The 22,103-nt window shown below is 44.5% G+C and overlaps 1 protein-coding gene across 1 annotated transcript in view; it reads left to right on the plus strand.

Moving 5' to 3' along the window:
* Positions 1-2,316: 2,316 nt before the first annotated feature.
* Positions 2,317-22,103, plus strand: part of LOC110516219 (protein spire homolog 2) — a 32,127-nt gene continuing 12,340 nt past the window's right edge. The window contains exon 1 of the mRNA XM_036973930.1: positions 2,317-3,162. Coding sequence (XP_036829825.1) covers positions 2,859-3,162 — 304 coding nt within the window. The 5' untranslated portion in view covers positions 2,317-2,858. The remainder of the gene's footprint in view (positions 3,163-22,103) is intronic.

Genomic DNA, 22,103 nt, shown 5'->3' on the forward strand with positions numbered 1-22,103 from the left:
TTAGGGGCAGAATGACAGATTTTTACCTTGTTAGCTCGGGGATTCGATCTTGCAACCTTTCGGTTACAAGTCCAACTCTCTAACCATTAGGCTACGCTGCCGCCCCAATGTCCTTAGATGCTGTCGGGTAAATGGTAGATACAGATCAAGGAAACACTTGAATAAATGAAGGGTGCAAAGTATATTGAAAGCAGGGGCTTCCACACAGGTGTGGTTCCTAAGTTAATTAAGCAATTAACATGCATCATGCTTAGTTAGGGTCATGTAAACAAATCCCCAGTTTCCCATTCATTTGGCTAACATGGCTAGAAGAAGATACTGTATCTCGATGAGTTTGAAAGAGGGGTCTCAGAGGAGCATAGGGGGTTTAAAATGAGTGTGTGTGTGTGTGTGTGTGTGTGTGTGTGTGTCAGTCACCAGATCTCAACCCAATTAAACACTCATGAGAGATTGTGGAGCGGCGACTGAGACGGTGTTCTCCACCACCATCAACAAAACACCAAATTATGGAATTTCTCATGGAAGAATGGTATCGTATCCCTCCAGTAGAGTTCCAGACACTAGAATCTATGCCAAGGCGCATCGAAGCTGTTCTGGCGGCCTGTGGTGGCCCAACGCCCAATGAAGTACGTATGTTGGTTTTTCCTTTATTTTGGCACTTTACGTTACCTGTACTTTACAGTAGTTAAAGTCTAGTTAAAGTACAATAACTTAGAATCACGGTATTAAGTATAGGGTTCCTAATTTACATTTCAAGTGAAACGTTTTTATTTGGCACAACACCACACTTAAAGAGGTGTTCCAGAGGATGAAAACAACCTAGTTATTTTTTAAACCTCCCGTTTTGGACTTGATGTATGGCTCATACATGCATAATAAACCATGTGCAGTCCTCTCCCAGAGGAGAAAGGCACATAATCCTTATATTTTTTTATCTGGCATCATTTAGTGCATGAGATATGTGCTCATTCCTAGTGAGCACATGCTTGGAAGCGAGTGGGATTGCCTGGCTGCATGCACTTACCATTAGTTATTTTGATAACAGCGAAAATACATTGAATACTTCGATCAAATCCATGCATCATAAATTGGAATACATTTGAAATTAGAAGTAAGATCTGTTAGACCTTAGTAGTTGTTTAATTTCTCTCTTTCAATAGGCTACATTTATCTGGAAACCAAGCAGAAAATGATGTGCGCTAAAGATGCAATTTTATACAGACATTAGAAGACAATTGTCAAACCGATCAGAAACACTGCTCACAACCTGTATCTCCTAAATGGTGTCGCTGGTGTATTTTGTTAGAATTTTGGAATATATTACACAAAAGACTAGAAGGTTTTTACCAGGGGTAAATCACTACACAACACACGTAGAACTTTGCTGCGCTTGAGAAATGTATACCTCAAACTTTCACCCAATGTCTAGATAAAATATTGCCGTACCTTTCTGTTGTGTCCACCATCCATCCAAATCAAATAATTAATCCATCCGAATCATTGCCCGACTTTCAAGGAATAGAACATTTGATGTAAACATATAAGTAGGCTATAACTTTTAAATTGTATAAAATGACATCCTCACAATCGCTTGCTTATCATAATCTCTACAACAAGGAAGAAGACAACCGAATTTAAGGGACAATGTTCATTGGCAGGTGTAATGACGTCCAATGAAGTTGCAAGGTTAAGGTGGGTGTGAGGCGGGATCAGATCGGCACAGCATTGTCCAATTAGGTTTTGGGATTAGCCCCCAAGCGTGTGCATGTCTTTGTGCACAACTGCAGGGGCTTGAGAGCAATTATCTGATGACTTACTACACAACTTTCAGGGACCCTATTGGATCTTGGGCACTGCTTTCAGAACTACTGGCTAAAAATAGAAAAGTTAACAAAAGTTATGGAGAGTCTCTTTAACCATATGGATTTCTCTGTTCATAATCAACTTGTGACTTTGCTTGAGGGGGAATGCAGCCCTATTTATTTTTGGACCAACTGGTGCATGGATAAATCAAAGGAAAAAAATGTCAATTTATAACTGTAATATTAATATACTCTTTATAAAGTGTATACAAAGGGTGTATGAAGGGCTTGTGAATGGTTTAAGGCCTATTCAAGTTATGACACATTTTCATACAATGTTTATTACAAATGTTTTATTGATTTATAGACTATCCTATATGAACTAATGATGAACAGTCTATAACTACTGAGAGTTAAAAACCCTTTGCAAGCTCTGGCTATGTAATGTTGGGCTACAATCGGAATGATTTCCTTGGGCCTAAACATCGGAGGCTTGAGTTTCATGAATTAATTGTTTATGTGATGTATCCTCTACTTCTGTTTGTTTATCTAACAATATGTATGTGAGGGCTGACATTCTCACAGCGTCGAGGTCGCCACTTCGACAGATTTGTGGGTTTGTTGGATGACGCTCAGGCTACGTGAGACGGGCGGAGCACAGGGGATGCGGAGATGCACTGCAGCGGAGCGGATAATCTGTGTGACCGGACTGTCTCAACTGAGTGTATGGTCTATTCTCTCAATTACAATCATCTTCAAGGGTTTATCTATCGCTTCGTCATTGTTTACCAGTACTCGTCTGGTTGGTGGTCAAACATTTTCAACAAGATTTTCTCCTTGCAGGTTGATTGCGCCACTAGCGTGTGGTTTCCTCCTCCTGCCTCCTCTCCTTTCCTTGGCGCTGAATGACATTCCTGCAGATCAAAGATCGCTTTAATTTGCTGTTATAGTAACTCGCAGCTGTGGCAGTTGGGTTGGCGTGCTGTGGGGAAGGAAGGAACCCGGCGTGAAAAGATAATGGCCACAGAGCAATGGGATCGGTAGTTTACCGCAGCCATGGCCAGGTCAACAAACAGAAGCGGCAAGGATGGCGATTCAAGGGTGTCCGCACCCACGGACAGGGCAGAGGCTCGGGACCTGAGCGACCCCAGGGAACTGTCTCTTGAAGAAGTGTTGAAATCCTACGAGCAGCCCATTAACGAGGAGCAGGCTTGGGCTGTGTGTTATCAATGCTGCAGCGGGCTGAGGGTGCCGCGCCCGGCCACTGTGACAGGTGGAGTTTCCCGTGTGAAGGACCCGTCGTCAATACTCTTACTCAGAGATGGGATGGTTTCCCTACAACAACAGCCCTGCAACAACCGTAAGAGAGCTCTGTTAGCTAACCTAACTTCCTGACTGCCCTTTGCGGTACCAAAATACCCTAATTAACACCAGCCTAGGCCTACAATATAGTCTCATTTATTATAGGCCTTTCAGTTATTTCTCAATTAATTTGATATTGATTCACTATTTGTATGTTGTAATTTCAACACGCAATATTGTTTTGAATGGGAAATTCACGATAAATGCGTCAGTAGCACTCCCCAAACAGAATTGGCTTGGATTATACAAATAGACGAAATGATCAATTATTCATACAGTACAAATCCCCCCTTGTATCTGCTAAAGAAGGTTTAGAGTTAGAGGTAGCTTTGTGATCTGTTTCCCACTCACAAGTGATTCGGTTAAAGGATCCCAATAAAATAACTGTCCTGAGTGCACTGCGGGGCCGGGGCCCAAAGGAAAACTCTGTCAGAGTTGCTGACTTAGCCTAACGAACCGAGCTATGACATGATAAGATAAAGGATACAACTGGGAGTGGAAAATGATAGCAGGTTAGTAGATTACGAAATTTTGTAACATTAAGGGTGACTATGGATATTACTTAAACTGAGAGAAAAATATGAAATCACCTTATCACTCACTATGCTAATGTTCTGTTTCATTTTAAATAGGCTAGGCCAAATTGTATAGGCCAAAGTAGCCTATTTAAAATGAAACAGAACATTAGCATAGTGAGTGATAAGGTGATTTCATATAGCGGTAATAAAAGTAGCCTAAAGAAAACACAGAAATTATGTCACAACACATTGGACAAAAACGAATCCAATAGTTTTGGCTATTGATCAGTTGCTGAGACATAACTGTATAGGCCACATTTTTGTCCCAAATATATAAATACTTTTTTGTTTTTATTACTATTGAGAAATGACCAAATTCTATAATGAACAATGTAAATCATAATTAATAGCACTGACAGTGATTGATATCCCACTACAGGGTCCCTGTGTTCCTCTTGTCTTGGGAGCTGGGGTGTTTCTTGAATAGTTTTGTTGTCTACACTTATGGAGTCATTTACAGAATAAAGTCAGTCAATTTAATGAGCACAACAAAGGACATACTGCATATGTATGGGACATTTGTGTCCTTGCTGATGAGTCAATTATATTGCATTGTTGATGCAGTTGGTCAGTATGGTTATAGTTTACCAGTGTTGGGGAAGCTACTCTGAAAATATAGTTTACCGAGCTACCAATTAAAGCCATTATTAGGAAAAAAATGGTTTACTTAACGGAAGTTACTTTTAAAAGTACTTCCCTACATCCAAACTACTTTGTGAAAACGTATCATATGTAAATTTGAAATGTCATAGACTACAAATTGCAAGAACAGTCACTTTGGAGTCATACAGCTCTTAGCAAACTTTTATAAAAAATTGTGTTTGACCAAATACAATGCTATTTCTCTGTAAACAAATTAACAACAGACTTTCAGCATACTCATGGAGAAGGGCACTCAACATGCACTGTACTGACACAAATTACTGATAATTGGTTGAAAGAAATTGATAAGAAGAAGATTGTGGGAGCTGTACTGTTAGATTTCAGTGCAGTCTTTGGTATTATTGACCATAACCTGATGTTGAAAAAAATTAAGTTCTATGGCTTTTCAAACTCTGCCATAGCGTGGATTCAGAGTTATCTATCTAATAGAACTCAAAGGGTTTTCTTTTTAATGGAAGCGTCTCTAATGTCAAACATGTAAAGTGTGGTGTACCGCAGGGCAGCTCTCTAGGCCCTCTACTCTTTTCTATTTTTACTAATGACCTGCCACTGGCATTAAACAAAGCATGTGTGTCCATGTATACTGATGATTCAACCATATACAGTGCGCATCAGCAACCACAGCTAATGAAGTCACTGAAACCCTTAACAAAGAGTTGCTGTCGGTTTTGGAATGGGTGGCCAGTAATAAACTGGTCCTGAACATCTCTAAAACTAAGAGCATTGTATTTGGTGCAAATCATTCATTAAGTGCTAGCTGAATTTGGTTAAGAATGGTGTGGCTGTTGAACAAGTTGAAGAGACTAAATTACTTGGCGTTACCTTAGATTGTAAACTGTCATAGTCAAAACATATAGATTCAATGGTTGCAAAAATGGGGAGAGGTCTAGCCGTAATAAAGAGATGCTCTGCTTTTTTAACACCACACTCCAAAAAGCAAGTTCTGCAGGCTCTAGTTTTGTCTAATCTTGATTATTGTCCAGCCGTGTGGTCCACTGCTGCAAGGAAAGACATAGTTAAGCTGAAACTGGCCCAGAACATAGCGGCATGTTTTGCTCTGAATTGTAATCAGAGGGCTGATAGAAATACTATGCATGCCAGTTTCTCTTTTGCTAAGAGTTGAGGAGAGACTGACAGCATCATTTCTTCTTTTTATAAGAAACATTAATGTGTTGAAAATCCCAAATTGCTTTCATAGTCAATTTACACACAGCTCTGCCACACACACTTATCCCATCAGACATGCCAGTCTTTTCATAGTCCCCAAATCCAGAACAAATTCAAGAAAACGTACAGTATTATATAGAGCCCTTATTGCATGGAACTTCCTTGAATCTCATATTGCTCAAATAAACAGCAAACCTGGTTTCAAAAAACAGATAAAGCAACACCTTGTGGCACAACGCCTCTCCCTTATTTGACCTAGATAGTTTGTGTGTATGCATTGATATGTAGGCTACATGTGCCTTTTTAAAAATGTATGTAGTTCTGTCCTTGAGCTGTTCTTGTCTAATGATGTTCTGTATTATGTCATTCTATATTATGTTTCATGTTTTTTGTGGACCCCAGGAGGAGTAGCTGCTGCTTTTGCAACAGCTAATGGGGATCCTAATAAAATACCAAATACCAAATATAGTACTGCATGTTAACAGAATGTGCAATTTAGGTTATTATCAAATAAAATACAATTGTATTTGTCACATACGCCGAATGCAACAGGTGTAGGTAGACCTTACAGTGAAGTGCTTACTTACAACAATGCGGTTTTAAAAAATACCTAAAAAGAACAAGAAATAAAAGTAACAAATAATTAAAAGCAGCAATAAAATAACAATAGGGAGGCTATATACAGGGGGTACCGGTACAGAGTCAATGTGCATGGGTACCGGTTTGTTGAGGTAATTGAGGTAATATGTACATGTAGGTAGAGTTATTAAAGTGACTATGCATAGATAATAACAGAGAGTAGCAGCAGCGTAAAAGGGGGGGGGGGGCAATGCAAATAGTCTGGGTAGCCATTTGATTACATGTTCAGGAGTCTTATGGCTTTGGGGTAATAGCTGATTAGAAGCCTCTTGGACCTAGACTTGGGGCTCCAGTACCGCTTGCCATGCGGTAGCAGAGAAAATATGACTAGGTTGGCTGGAGTCTTTGACAATTGTTAGGGCCTTCCTCTGACACTGTCTGGTATAGAGGTCCTGGATGGCAGGAAGCTTAGGCCTCAGTGATGTACTGGGCCGGACGCATTACCCTCTGTAGTGCCTTGCAGTCGGAGGCCGAGCAGTTGCCATACCAGGCAGTGATGCAACCAGTCAGGATGCTCTTGATGGTGCAGCTTTAGAACCTTTTGAGGATCTGAGGACCCATGCCAAATCTTTTCAGTCTCTTGAGGGGGAATAGGTTTTGTCTTGCCCTCTTCACAACTATCTTGGTGTGTTAGGACCATGATAGTTTGTTGGTGATGTGGACACCAAGGAACTTGAAGCTCTCAACCTGCTCCATTACAGCTCTGTCGATGAGAATGGAGGCGTGCTCGGTCCTCCTTTTCCTGTAGTCCACAATCATCTCCCTTGTCTTGATCACGTTGAGGGAGAGGTTGTTGTCCTGGCACCACACGGCAGGTCTCTGACCTCCTCCCTATAGGCTGTCTCGTCATTGTCGGTGATCAGGCCAACCACTGTTGTGTCATCAGCAAACTTAATGATGGTTAAACACAAAAACAATGTTTCAAATGAAAATTAGGCTGGTCTGATGCCGAAAAAGAAATGAAATGATTAACTACTTCACCCATATTTTATTTTGGCAAAAGAAGTAGTGTGTAGTTCCAGTAGTTAGCTACACCACTGCATGGCAAGAAAAGTAATTAACTACTGAAAACACTACCTAGATTTGAATTATTTGAACTACCAACAAGCTACTGGAATATGTAGTTAAATTACTAGTTGAACTACATAGGTCACTACTCCCCAACACTGCAGTTTACTTATGTACAGTTTACTTTAATCACAGATCACAACCTGTTTGGTCATCACAATTAGGCTACTTAACCTCTGCAAATGAGTGAGTAATGAAGGCAATGAAGTAGGCTACAGGGATTATTGGTTAAGGGGTCAAGGTTACTAAGGGTGTGTTTTATATTATACAACAGGTGGGTCTAATCCTGTATGTTGATTGGTTAAAACCACATTCCAGCCAGTGTCTATTCCACAAGTTACCACCAGCTAAAACTATGAAGTTGAAATGCCTATTTACTCTGTTCCATTTCACTGAGCAATAGACTGGCTCATCAGCCCAGCCAGGCAATTTATAAACTTGATCTCCACTGTAAAAAGCATCTAGACATTATCTCCAATTTCTTTTAGACTAGCATTTGATTTTCAACAGCGGAGGTTTGTATAAACCTTGCTGTCTGTCTCTCTGACATTTGCAACTGTCACGACTTCCGCCGAAGTCAGCCCTTCTCCTTGTTCGGGTGGTGGTCGACGTCACCGGCTTTCTAGTCACCATCGATCCATGTTTCAGTTTCGTTTTGTTTTGTCTGTATTACACACACACCTGGTGTCTATTACATATCACGTTCCTTATTTAACCCTCTGGCATACATTCCTGTTCTGTCCGTGATTGTTTATGTCGTTAGTGGTTGTGTTTTGTGCTAGTGCTTTTTGGATGTTCCTATTTGGAATTTTGCTTGATATTTTGAGTAAACTCAGTTATGTTACTCAATACCTGTGTCCTACGCCTGACTCCTCACCCAATCGCTGACAGAATCACGGACCATTCAAATGGAGTCAGCAGGTGCAGCCAGCCCTTCTCTCCCAGTAGAGGAGCGTGTTCAGCAGCACGCGACCATGTTAAACAGGCTAGGGACAGCCATGGATCGCGTGTCGCAAACAATGGACAGATGGGAGAGAGGAGGCTTTCCTGTCAATCCTACTTCATCACCTCCGCCCACACCTCAACCTACACCGATGTCCACCCCTACGTCGTCAGGACCCAGTGGGATTCGGGCTCTCGCTCCCGGGAGCGTATGACGGATCAGTTGCCGGGTGCCAGGGGTTCCTACTCCAGCTGGAGCTCTACCTGGAAGCTGTTCGGCCGGCCCCTTCCGGACGCGAGAGAGTGAGCGCCCTCATCTCCTGCCTGACTGGAAAAACCCTGGAGTGGGCCAACGCCATCTAAGGAAGGGAAGGACCGACTCTGGATGACTACGAGGACTTCCGGGCAGTTTTTGATCATCCACCTGAAGGGAGAGCGGCGGGAGGGTGATTGTTCCATCTCAGACAGGACATGAGGAGCGCTCAAGAGTTCGCACTGGACTTCAGAATTCTGGCAGCTGGTGCGGGATGGAATGAGCGGGCCCTGATCGACTACTACAGGTGTAGTTTACGAGAGGACGTTCGTAGGGAGCTAGCCTGCAGGGACACTACTCTCAACCTGGACCAGCTGGTGGACCTATTGGCCTCCCGCGGATGACTGGATCGGGGTCCGCCCGTTCCATTTCCCAGCACCTTGGATCCCACACCGATGGAGTTAGGAGGGGCTGCTATGAGTGGGACCGGAGGGGGGACCATTCCCTGCACCAACTGTGGCCGCAGAGGGCACACTGCTGGTCGGTGCTGGGGTGGTTCTCCAGGAGGTCGAGGTAGCAGGCGTCCTGGGGCATGGTCCTAGGGCTCAGGTCCTCTGAGAGAGAGAAAGAAAGAGATAATTAGAGAGAGCATATGTGGGGTGGCCAGTCCTCTTCTGGCTGTGCCGGGTGGAGATTATAACAGAACATGGCCAAGATGTTCAAATGTTCATAAATGACCAGCATGGTCGAATAATAATAAGGCAGAACAGTTGAAACTGGAGCAGCAGCACGGCCAGGTGGACTGGGGACAACAAGGTGTCATCATGTCAGGTAGTCCTGGGGCATGGTCCTAGGGCTCAGGTCCTCCGAGAGAGAGAAAGAAAGAGAGAAGGAGAGAATTAGAGAACGCACACTTAGATTCACACAGGACACCGAATAGGACAGGAGAAGTACTCCAGATATAACAAACTGACCCTAGCCCCCCGACACATAAACTACTGCAGCATAAATACTGGAGGCTGAGACAGGAGGGGTCAGGAGACACTGTGGCCCCATCCGAGGACACCCCCGGACAGGGCCAAACAGGAAGGATATAACCCCACCCACTTTGCCAAAGCACAGCCCCCACACCACTAGAGGGATATCTTCAACCACCACCTTACCATCCTCAGACAAACCAGGTTCCCAGAACGTTAAGGCAGACGCACTGTCCCGGCTGTATGATACAGCGGAGCGGTCCACGGATCCCACTCCCAAAATTCCAGCTTCTCGCCTGGTGGCACCGGTGGTATGGGAGGTGGACGCTGTTAGTGTTCAAATACTGGAGAGTTGAGACCAAATCACGGACGCTGGACAGAGTGGATTTCAGTTGTAACGAAAGACAGTTTTAATGAGTCAGAGATATCTTGTCCCGCAGTTTTACGTGCACGGACCTAGTTCACATAACTCGGCAAGGAGCCAGGTGAAAAAGAGGCCTATACAATGGTTACATACATTTTTATACATAGAATAAAGTAGGTGGAGTCTTGTCGTTTCGGTCTTCTTGACTGGTCGGAGGGTTGGAGGCGGGCCTTGCTCTAGCCAGAGCGGGCCCCATTGGTGCACAGCAAAAGTTCTTTGCTCTTGGGACCGGCCAGTTAGAGGGAGATGAGATGTGTGTTTATATAAGGAAGAGGGGGTCAGTCTTCTGGCTGGGTGTATGTGTTCTTACGACGGAATGTCTTTGTTTATATGAGCTATGTGTATGAATATTTATATAACAAATCCCCCTCTTCACGTCTATTAGACGTGAAAACTATAGCAGAAAGGTGGCGGTTGCAATCGTGGGTATACATAAGGTGGTGCTCCTAACCTTGTCTGATTTGCATGGTGGGTCTGTAGGTGTAGTGCTACGTTTGGGACGGGAGTGATTGGAGGGAGTGATATCAGGAAAGGAGTTAGGGACATGTGTAGGGGTTGGTGTATGTGATGTGGCAGGGTGAAATAGTTGTTCAATTAACCATGTGAAAGTCCTAGGGTTACTCCAAATATCAGTATGAATATCACAAATAAGGGACCAGATATCCCCAGCCTCACCCAGAGAGGGAGAAATTTCCCTCTAACTGGGCGAGGTTCCCTTCTCAGGGGAGGCGGAGTTTGATGCCGCATCACCTGAGGAAGGAGTGTCTTCATTTGGAATCGAATTTAGGCCGCTCAAATCAGCTCTGACTTCAGTCAGTGTTCTAGAAGGAATTGGGGCTGGGGTGCAATGTGTAAGGCGGTGTCAAGGTGTGCCTGATTTACCTTTGACCTGGACCGAGTGTGAAGTAACCTCCTTCACTTCGTACGGTCCAGTCCACCTGGGTTCCAGCCACTTTCTCTTGTGAACTGTAACCCTCACCCCGTCACCAACCTTTACCTTCAGTAGTGTCGTGTCCCCCGGCAGCTCCCCCTCCTGGACCTTGTGAACCTGGGTAGAGAGTGCTGCAGAGAGAACCGTCAGTTTTTTCACATAATTAGACATTACAATTTGTTGTACATCAAGGGCGGGCATATGACCTCCCTCCCTTGGTGGACCATGCATGACTCTACCAGTCATTATCCCAAAGCTATCTTAGCTTTTGGTTTGACGTTCCACCAGATTTTGGGATTGGGGCCTGTACACAGATCCAAATCTGTGGGTTATGCCAAATCTTTCTTCCACCTGTCTCAGGTGTTTGTTAAATGTGAGCCATTTGTCAAATTTGATTTGTCTTGGGATGCCATACCTGGGTATTAGTTTGGTTTGTAGCCACTTAAAGACTGACCTAGCATCCTCCCCTTTTGTTATTATTGCCTCTACCCATTTGGAGAACCTATCTACTATGACTAGGAGATAGAGTTTGCCTTTAGATAAATTTTCGGGGCCCATGTCGGTGTAGTCTATACTAATATCCTGAAAACATGCATTAGGTGTTACGTATGAGCCCATTGGTGTTTGATATGGTTTCTTTGGGTTGTGTCTGTCACAACCATTGCATTCGTCACAAAATAAATCATCGTCATAAAATAAGTCAGTCATATTTTTTATGTGAGGGTGCCACCAGATGTGCGAGGCCTTTTTGGAGGGTCTTTAGTTTGCCTTCGTGTGTGGGGCCATGTGTTTCTCATAAAAGTTCTGGGTCCATCAGTGTGGCCTGCTTCATGGGCATGGGCTGAGTCTGTATAGATATTCAGTCTTTCCTTTTCCTCTGATGAGGACCTGCGTCAATCCGATGATTTCAGCTAATTTGGCCGATGCTGGTTGAGGGATGATGGCTGATTGAAGGGTGACATCACGAGGTGAGCTGTTTTTTTTCAATAGCTTTTGCTACTGCAGCAACGTATCTGGAGCATGTTGACTGTCCTACCTCAATGTGGTCAAGTTTGAAGAGTAGTACATCAAGACCCTTCTCTCCCCCTCTTGTTTCTGGAATAGGACGGATGAGGTGAATCCTTCCCTTCCAGAAACATCCAAATGGAACTTGTTCTTGTAGTCAGGTGCAGTCAGAGCTGCTGCCGCTGATAGATCCGTTTTCAGGAGTGCTATGGCTGTTGATGCTTCAGCCGTCCAGGCCAGGGGTGCATGGAGGTTCCTTGATCGTAGGATGACCGGTGCTGCCACCCCCTCTGGGCCACACCCAATGGTACAACACCTGATAGGTGGGGTCAGGTGCATCATGTCTTCGTCCCAGTCTGCAGTGTAGAGGCAGTCATCAGTTTCTGTTGCATTGAGTGTGCAATGGATCTCAGCTTGGGGAGTCTTATATGGGTGCAGAGTGTAGATTTGAGCTTTCAGTTGGTTGAACTTAAACTGGATGTGAGGGGTGGCAGGCCCTGTGGGTAGGCATTTTAGCCAGTACACTTCTTGGGCTTCAGACAGTGTGGTCATCGGCAGGAGTGGCATCCTCATCATTCTTACTGGGTGATCAGGTGTTGAAGTGGGAGGGTTGGTTGTAATCTTGCTGCTCCTGCTGCATGTGGCTAGATTCTGGGTGGTTGTATGCTGGCTGTTGCTGATGCATGGGTGTGGGTCCTGGTAGCTGATGTTGCAGAGGTGGGTTTCCCCCACTTCCTCTTGCTCTCCATTGCTGTTGCTGCGGGGAGAGTGGTTTCATGCAATCTCTGGCAAAATGACCGGTAATTCCGCAGTTAAAACACTGGTAGTTTCCCCCTCTGTGTTGTCCAGTGTAGGGACCCCGTCGAGCCCATACTGGGTGTTGTTGTTGCAGGATATACTGCTGTGGGGGAGGGTATTGGGGTGGTGGGGCTGCCTGCTGTTGGATCATCTGAGAGACAGTCTGTGCCACGATTTGGGAGATGTCTGTTTTGGTTCCCGGCTCCTTCGTTTCTTCCGCCACCATCTGTTTCTTAGGTTTTTCTCCTTGTTGTGCTTCCTTCAATTGGAGTTTCAGGAGTTGTACCTGGAGGGACTGCACCTGGCTCTCAGCACCCCCTCTTTCCTTGTTGTGCTGGGTCACATGGTGGTGCACATGAGTGTTGAATTGGGTCAGAGGAAGTGCAAACAACCCTACCGTTCCTCTGAGTTTGGTTTTAACATCTCCGGGACACCCGTTGACCACCATTTCCTTCCACATGCTGAGTGTGGTATCAGTGTGATCGAATGGTTCTTCGTGGACCGATCTCCATGTGGTCTTAGCCCTGTCCAGGTATGCTGCAGGTTGCTCACCTGGGTTGATTGTAAAGGAGGATAAGGTGGCATGGTTTCTTTCTGTAGGGTATGCTCTCCGTAGAACTTCCCATAATCTGGTACGGAAGTGGTCTATGGACAGTGTTGGGGCCCGCCATCCAAGGTCAGCTGCTGTCATGAGGGCCTCCATGGTTCCGTGGTCGGTGGCTCTTGCTAGAAGTGCTTTCATGTCTCCTAGGCAGAGTTGCAGGCCTGACGTAAGTGTCTGCAGTTGAAGTAGCCACGCTGAAGCTCCTCCATGTAGGCTAGGCATCTGTCCCATCAGTGTTGTTAAATCAGTCATTTTCCAGGGCTGGTACTCCACAGTGTGTGCATCACCTGGTGTCGGTCGCAGGGGGTACTGTCCTGCCATCTCCTGCTCTCGCTCTCTTCTATCAGCAATTCTGGAGGACCGACGGAGTGTTTCGGACCCCATTGATTCGGTAACTTTGGTTACTGTTCCTCTCATTATGCTTTCCACACGGTAGGCTCCCTCTCTGTTGTTATCTTGGTTAGCTATTAGCTCCCTGAGTTCCTTAGCTCGAGCTATTGATGATTTCAGCAGCTCCTGCATCTTAGTCACGTTTGGAGCTCCCATCGGAGCTGGGGTGAGCACCATGTCAATTTCTTCTTCGTTTTCGATATCCATGTTCTGATGACAGTCCTCCCTATCCGTCTGATAGAAGTGGTTTGAATCTAATCTTGTTTGTAAGTGTCCTCTGGTTTCAGAGGTGAGAGAGTTCACAGAGGAGCATTGCGGCCTCCGTTCCTGGGGGAGGTCTCCTGCTCCTGGAATCCCAGTTTCGAACTGTTCACATACCATATGGCCAGCCGTTATCCCCAGGGTAATTTCCCCTTTTAACTCCCCTTGGTCTATTCTCAGAACTGGAGCCTGTATTGTGGGAGGTGCCCTGGGCAGGAATGGGTTGTGTGACGGGCTCCGGTGATTTTGTCCCTTTGAGTATGGCGGGGGCTGAACTGCCTCCATTGTCAATTGTGGATATAGTGAGGGAGAAACGGCCACAGGGGGAGCCGTGGGCAAGTTCTCAGGCGGAGCTTTAACATCCCCCGACGCCACAATAGCCACGCCCATCATGTCTGGTGTGTTTTTGGGCAGCACCCTCCTACTCTCCTGTATGGCCCATGTACCTATCTTGAGCTCCCCCTCTGCTCTCTCTCTCTCTCTTGTACCTACTTTTTTGAACCTGTGTATGTTGTTTCTCTCCGCCTCACTCGCTTTTGCATGCTCTACTGCGTCCTCTAATTCTGTCTGCATATCTTGGAGTTTCCCCCCTGTAGGTGGTCCTCCGCTAAAATAACCTGCTTGTGTCCATCTTAACCGTAATCCTTTCCACACTTTCTCCACTTTCCCATACTGTTTTTTACCTCCCGCTCTATCAATCATACTCTGATCTAAATAATCATTGAATTTTAGTTTGGGCGTGGTAGCTGCAGACATTTTATCTAGTTCGTCTGATAATGTGTATAATGCGTTATTTAGGTATATTCAATCCTTACTATGTGGTGTTTATTTCTATCGTTGTATGCTTAGCCTGTCCCTGGTCGAGACAAAGGGGGTTATCAATATGTGACGCCCGCCACGTGTGTATTTCACCGGTATTTTATTTGAATTTGTTCAGCGATTCGTTTAGGTATTTTCTATAAATGATTCTGCGATTTCCTTTTGGAACAATATATCAGTGAATATATGCGGTTCTATAACAATTTTCAGAGTATTTCTAGCTCTTTAGGAAATATCGATAGAATTTCTAGACAACTAAGAGTTGTTCAGTGAATTATTTAAATACTTTCTGTAAACAATTCAGTAAATTCCTTTATGAACTTATATCAGTAAATTCGAGCGATTCTATAGCAATTGTCAGAATAATTCTATATATTTAGGAAATATGGATAGAATAGAAAAACCCCAAAATCAGTGTGTAGCTTTTAGCGTCTGTAAAACAAAGTCTGTATTAAGCTCGGCGGCTTATTTAAATACTTTCTAGAAACAATTCAGTAAGTTCCTTTATGAACTTATATCAGTAAATTCCAGCGATTCTATAGCAATTGTCAGAATAATTTTAAACTTTAGGCAATATCAACAGGAATGAAAAAAAACGAAAATCAGTATTTCGGCCCGGCTGCTGTCAATCAAAATTGCACGGCCATTCGATACTAAGGTGGCTTTGTCTACCAGCACGTGTGCATAATAGCCCAGTTACGTATCCCAACCTACTCCGCGACAAACGTTTCTTTCAATTTAATTTCCCCCATCTCCAAATCATGGAATGTCAACTCTGGTTCATCTTATGTTTATTGTTTGATGTGCAATAGCCACATCATTCCCGATCTCTGTCTAGTGGAAGGCCAAACTTACATATCCTGTATCTACTCGACTACACCTCTTACAAAACCTATTAAATAATACACAGCTTTTTTAATAGGGCATTTTTCATGCAGATTCATTCAATCCAACCACACCTCCACAAGACCTATTCGATGTTATATGTATCAACAGGAGATTTTACTTGCAGATCCGGTTCATCTATCATTCAACTATAACCACACCTCCACAAGACCTTATTCGATAGTACAGAACGTATCAAAATAGGAAATTTTTACTTGCAGATTCGGTTCATCTATCATTAAACTATAACCACACCTCCACAAGACCTTACTTGCAGATTCGGTTCATCTATAACCACACCTCCACAAGACCTTACTTGCAGATTCGGTTCATCTATAACCACACCTCCACAAGACCTTACTTGCAGATTCGGTTCATCTATAACCACACCTCCACAAGACCTTACTTGCAGATTCGGTTCATCTATAATTCATTCATTCGTATGAAATTCTCATTGAATTTCCAACATCCATAATTGTGTCCATTACGTGTTAAAACACAGCCACTATTTAACGTCACCTCTATACACAACCCAATACATATATAATTAGGACAGTTTTCTATGCAGATTTCAGAACAAATAGGGTCCCTGGAGGAATTTAACACATTGGTCAATCACAATTCACACATTCCTATTAAAATAACTGAGTATAGGCCCATTAATAAGAATATGTATATATATTTTTTTTTTTTACAAAACAAGATATCTTTAATCAATGTCTTAGGTTCTTATGTAAAAAAATTGGGCACCGATTCATACTCACGCCCAGTACTTTCTGATCAAAATTTGGTTTAGACTATAATACAATATGCAGATTTCGATATAACGGGCTCTGCTCACCTTTATATAGAGCGCTCCGATCAGATTTCCTGAGGCAAGATGAATGGCTGGGGAAGTCACTCTTCCGTCTGATTTTTTAGCCGTGATCAGTCTCGTCCTCTCACACTAACTTATAATAGATCGAATTCAAGAACAACCCTCCTCTGCTACCAATTCTGTTAGTGTTCAAATACTGGAGAGTTGAGACCAAATCACGGACGCTGGACAGAGTGGATTTCAGTTGTAACGAAAGACAGTTTTAATGAGTCAGAGATATCTTGTCCCGCAGTTTTACGTGCACGGACCTAGTTCACATAACTCGGCAAGGAGCCAGGTGAAAAAGAGGCCTATACAATGGTTACATACATTTTTATACATAGAATAAAGTAGGTGGAGTCTTGTCGTTTCGGTCTTCTTGACTGGTCGGAGGGTTGGAGGCGGGCCTTGCTCTAGCCAGAGCGGGCCCCATTGGTGCACAGCAAAAGTTCTTTGCTCTTGGGACCGGCCAGTTAGAGGGAGATGAGATGTGTGTTTATATAAGGAAGAGGGGGTCAGTCTTCTGGCTGGGTGTATGTGTTCTTACGACGGAATGTCTTTGTTTATATGAGCTATGTGTATGAATATTTATATAACAACGCGGACATCGAGCGGGCGTCACGTGCAGAGCCTACTCCCCCTGAGTGTCCAGCTGGGCGTCTGTACGTTCCGTTTGATGTCCGCGATGGTTTGATCTGTTGGGCTCACACGTCACCCTCCTCTGGTCATCCTGGCATCGGTCGGATGGTGCGCTGCCTTGCTGGGAAGTACTGGTGGCCCACTTTAGCGAAGGACGTGAGGGTTTATGTTTCCTCCTGTTCGGTATGCGCACAGTGCAAGGCACCTAGACACCTGCCCAGAGGGAAATTACAACCCCTTCCCGTTCCACAACAACCGTGGTCACACCTATCGGTGGATTTCGTGACGGATCTTCCCCCGTCGTGGGGTAACGCCACGATCCTGGTCGTTGTGGATCGGTTTTCTAAGTCCTGCCGCCTTCTTCCTTTGCCCGGTCTCCCTACGGCTCTACAAACTGCGGAGGCCCTGTTCACCCACGTATTCCGGCACTACGGGGTGCCTGAGGATATAGTTTCTGACCGGGGTCCCCAATCCACGTCTAGATTCTGGGGGGCGTTTATGGAACGTCTGGGGGTCTCGGTCAGCCTTACCTCAGGTTTTCTCCCCCCGAGAGTAACGGGCAGGTGGAAAGAGTCAACCAGGATGTGGGTAGGTTTCTGCGGTCCTATTGCCAGGACCGGCCGGGGAAGTGGGCGGTTTACATCCCCTAGGCGGTGATGGCCCAAAACTCCCTCCGCCACTCCTCTACCAACCTATCACCATTTCAGTGTGTGCTGGGTTATCAGCCGGTCCTGGCACCATGGCATCAGAGCCAGATCGAGGCTCCTGCGGTGGATGAATGGTTTAGGCACTCAGAGGAGACATGGAACGCTGCCCATGTGCGGCTACAAAGGGCCGTCAGGAGGCAAAAGGCGAGTGCCGACTGCCACCGCAGTGAGGCGGATCGGGTCTGGCTCTCGACCCAAAACCTGCCCCTTTACCTGTCCTGCCGGAAGCTGGGTCCGCGGTTTGTGGGGCCATTTAAAGTCCTGAGGAGACTGAACGAGGTTTGTTATTGGTTACAACTCCCCCCTGATTATCACATTAACCCCTCGTTCCATGTGTCTCTCCTCAGGCCGGTGGTGGCTGGTCCACTCCAGCAGTCTGAGGTGCGGGAGGTTCCTCCGCCCCCTCTGGACATCGAGGGGGTCCCGGCGTATATCGTACGAGACATCATGGACTCAAGGCGTCGGGCGAGGGGGGTTCAGTACCTAGTGGAGTGGAAGGGGTACGGCCCGGAGGAGAGATGCTGGGTACCGGTGGAGGACATCCTAGATCCTTCAATGCTACAGGAGTTTCACCGTCTCCACCCGGATCGCCCTGCGTCCCGTCCTCCGGGTCGTCCCTGACACTCTCTCTCTGTCTGACAGTACCCCTCCTTGACGCGCTACTGTCACGACTTCCGCCGAAGTCGGCCCTACTCCTTGTTCGGGTGGTGTTTGGCGGTTGACGTCACCGACTTTCTAGTCACCATCGATCCATGTTTCAGTTTCGTTTTGTTTTGTCTGTATTACACACACACCTGGTTTCTATTACATATCACGTTCCTTATTTAACCCTCCGGCATACATTCCTGTTCTGTCCGTGATTGTTTATGTCGTTAGTGGTTGTGTTTTGTGCTAGTGCTCTTTGTATGTTCCTATTTGGAATTTTGCTTGATATTTTGAGTAAACTCAGTTACATGTATGTTACTCAATACCTGTGTCCTGCGCCTGACTCCGAAATAACTCTGAACCCAATCGCTGACAGCAACATTGTTTCAACATTGAAATTCGATCTCCCGCTATGTAATAAACATGTAGGGAGTCTGGACGAGACAGACAAGCAGGCAGCTTTTCTCAGCCAGTCGAAATCATGAATCAGCTGGCATCATTTTTATGGCGATATACAGTACGACTCATTCCAGGGTTTTTCTTTATTTTTTAAAACTATTTTCTACATTGTAGAATAGTAATAAAGGCATCAAACTATGAAATAACACATGGAATCATGTAGTAACCAAAAAAGTGTTAAAATATATATTTTTAGATTCTTCAAAGTAGCCTCCCTTTTCCTTGATGACAGCTTTGCACACACTTGGCATTCTCTCAACCAGCTTCACCTGGAATGCTTTTCTAACAGTCTTGAAGGAGTTCCCACATATGCTGAGCACTTGTTGGCTGCTTTTCCTTCACTCTGTGGTCCAACTCATCCCAAACCATCTCAATTGGGTTGAGGTCGGGTGATTGTGGTCTTCTGATGCAGCACTCCATCACTCTCCTTCTTGGTCAAATAGCCTTTACTCAGCCTGGAGGTGTGTTGGGTCATTGTCCTGTTGAAAAACAGTCCCACTAAGCGCAAACCAGGTGGGATGGTGTATCGCTGCAGAATGCTGTGGTAGCCATGCTGGTTAAGTGTGCCTTGAATTCTAAATAGATCCCAGACAGTGTCACCAGCAAAGCACCATCACACCTTCTCCTCCATGCTGCATGGTGGGAACCACACATGCGGAGATCATCCATTCACCTACTCTGCGTCTCACAAAGACACGGCGGTTGGTACCAAATATCTCAAATTTGGACTCATCAGACCAAAAGACAGATTTCCACCGGTCTAATGTCCATTGCTCGTGTTTCTTGGCCCAAGAAAGTCTCTTCTTATTATTGGTGTCCTTTAGTAGTGGTTTCTTTGCAGCAATTTGACCATGAAGGCCTCAGTCTCCTCTGAACAGTTGATGTTGAGATGTGTCTGTTACATGTATTTGGGCTGCAATCTGAGGTGCAGTTAACTCTAATGAACTTATCCTCTGCAGCAGAGGTAACTCTGGGTCTTCTTTTCCTGTGGCGGTCCTCATTAGAGCCAGTTTCATCATAGCACTTGATGGTTTTTGCGACTGCACTTGAAGAAATTGTAAAAGTTCTTGATATACCACCGCTACCTTGTCACAACAAAACTGATTGGTTCAAACACATTTGAAGGAAAGAAATTCCACAAACCAACATTTAACAAGGCACACCTGTTAATTGAAACGCATTCCAGATGACTACCTCATGAAGCTAGTTGAGAGAATGCCAAGAATGAAGAATCTAAAATCAAACATGATTCCATATGTGTTATTTCATAGTTTTGATGTCTTCACTATTATCCTACAATGTAGAAAATAGTAAAAATAAAGAAAAACCCTGGAATGAGTAGATGTCCAAACTTTTGACTGGTACTGAACAAAGAAATGTAAATAGAAAACAGGTCAAATTAAACTAAATTCAGCTAGTTTGCTGTCTTTCCAGCTTCAGTTTGAAGTTATTGTAGCTGTGTTGTGGGCTAGCTCCTCTGAACAACAGTGTCCTGACGAGAGAGCACATCTTCTATGTCAGGTGAAATTGCGTATCATTAGCTCATCATTATGGATGTATCCAAATAAATGTCACTAGAAAATGATCAAATGCAGCTACTTTGCTGTTATTCTGGCTGCACTGTTTGACTGTAATAGTTTTCTTTGATGCACTTTTAAAAATGTTTAACTCCCTCTGTGTTTACATTTTTTTTTTATGTCTTGTTCCCCATATTTCTATGACAACAGATTCCAGGTCCATATTTTGAATGTGGGGGAAATCACAGGGGCAGCAAACATAAAACAGCTCCAAAAGAGATGGAATCTTGAAAACATTGCCTGAAAGAGAAATAACTATCATCAACTGACAGACACATGATGAAAGAATGTTCTCTCCGACACACTGGTCGTGTCTGAATACCCATTCCAGCATATGTGACATTTTGAAAATAATACTCCAAATGCGTCATCTAGGCGCATCAATTTATCTGATTATCAGCTGTTGTCAAACACGTGAGTCTGAAAAAAGACGAGTGAATTCTACCAAAGATTATGCATATGCTGTCAAGACATGTCTCTACACCCAAACAATAGGAGCCGTTGTCCACAAAGCGGCCGGCAGGCTGTATACTGTATCTCCTGCCTATCCTTTCTTTGGATTGGTGGATACATCTCATTCTTGTAATCCTTTTTTGAATATTCAGTGAAGATTGCTGATGTCGACCGCCTGTATTCACTGGAGAGAGATGCTATGCTACTAGCCCCATACCATGAATATGCATTGTCATCTTGAGACAACTCCGAAATAAAGTGTTTTTTCTCAAAGTTGCCAGGAAGTCACATGTCCTACTTATATCAGTAGACTCCTAACAACTTAAGCATTACGAAACTTCTATTCAATCAAATTAACCTCACCTAGCAAATAAGCCATTCATTTTTGTTGTTGACCAAATTCGAAACTCTCTTTGACCTCCATACAAAAACTCCTTGCTTGGTTGGCGAAACAATGAAAAAAGCCAACTGCTGAAGGGAGACAGATATTCCGTTGGGCATCTCTCTTTTCGACTCTCTGAATCTACTTGATCAAACGCCAAATTAGTATGCAGTTTAAGTATGTAGCATGCTAGTATGGGTACTCGGACATGGCGACTGTCCGTGTCATTGTTTACATGAACCTAACCAAACATAATGAAACCTGTCTAACTGCTTCAAAAAGGATCTATTACTCAGCTTCTGAGGGGCTTGAACAGAAATGTCTTCACCCTCCTGAGAGAGAACAGTACTATGACTATGTGTCAGGCCGACTCTTTGTCCACGGTGCAGATCTATTCAGACAGGCTCTGTTAATCGGGACCTAGTCCTGCTTTCAGCACTTTGTTCTGGACAGAAGGAGCAGCACTGACCCCTCACCCAGGCCTCTCCACTAGTCTTGGGTTCTGCAGCACTAATGTGCTGAACGTGTGGTTTCTGGCCTCCCGGGTGTCATTAATGTCATCTGAGCCGTGCGCTTCTCTGTACACACAGAAAACTGAGCCATTGCTGGCTAGCTGAGTTGTGACTGCAGCACATGAGATATATAGAATTTGACGACTATAAAATGAAAAATGCGCATTCTAGAGTGATACGGGATCAATGGTGGGAAAATGGCGCATTTTGTCAGCATTTTCTACTTTTTTTTATTTATTTTTATTTTTTTATTTCACCTTTATTTAACTAGGTAGGCTAGTTGAGAACAAGTTCTCATTTACAAC

The sequence above is a fragment of the Oncorhynchus mykiss genome, chromosome 1, assembly GCF_013265735.2.
Source record: "Oncorhynchus mykiss isolate Arlee chromosome 1, USDA_OmykA_1.1, whole genome shotgun sequence".
Classification (NCBI taxonomy): domain Eukaryota; kingdom Metazoa; phylum Chordata; class Actinopteri; order Salmoniformes; family Salmonidae; genus Oncorhynchus; species Oncorhynchus mykiss.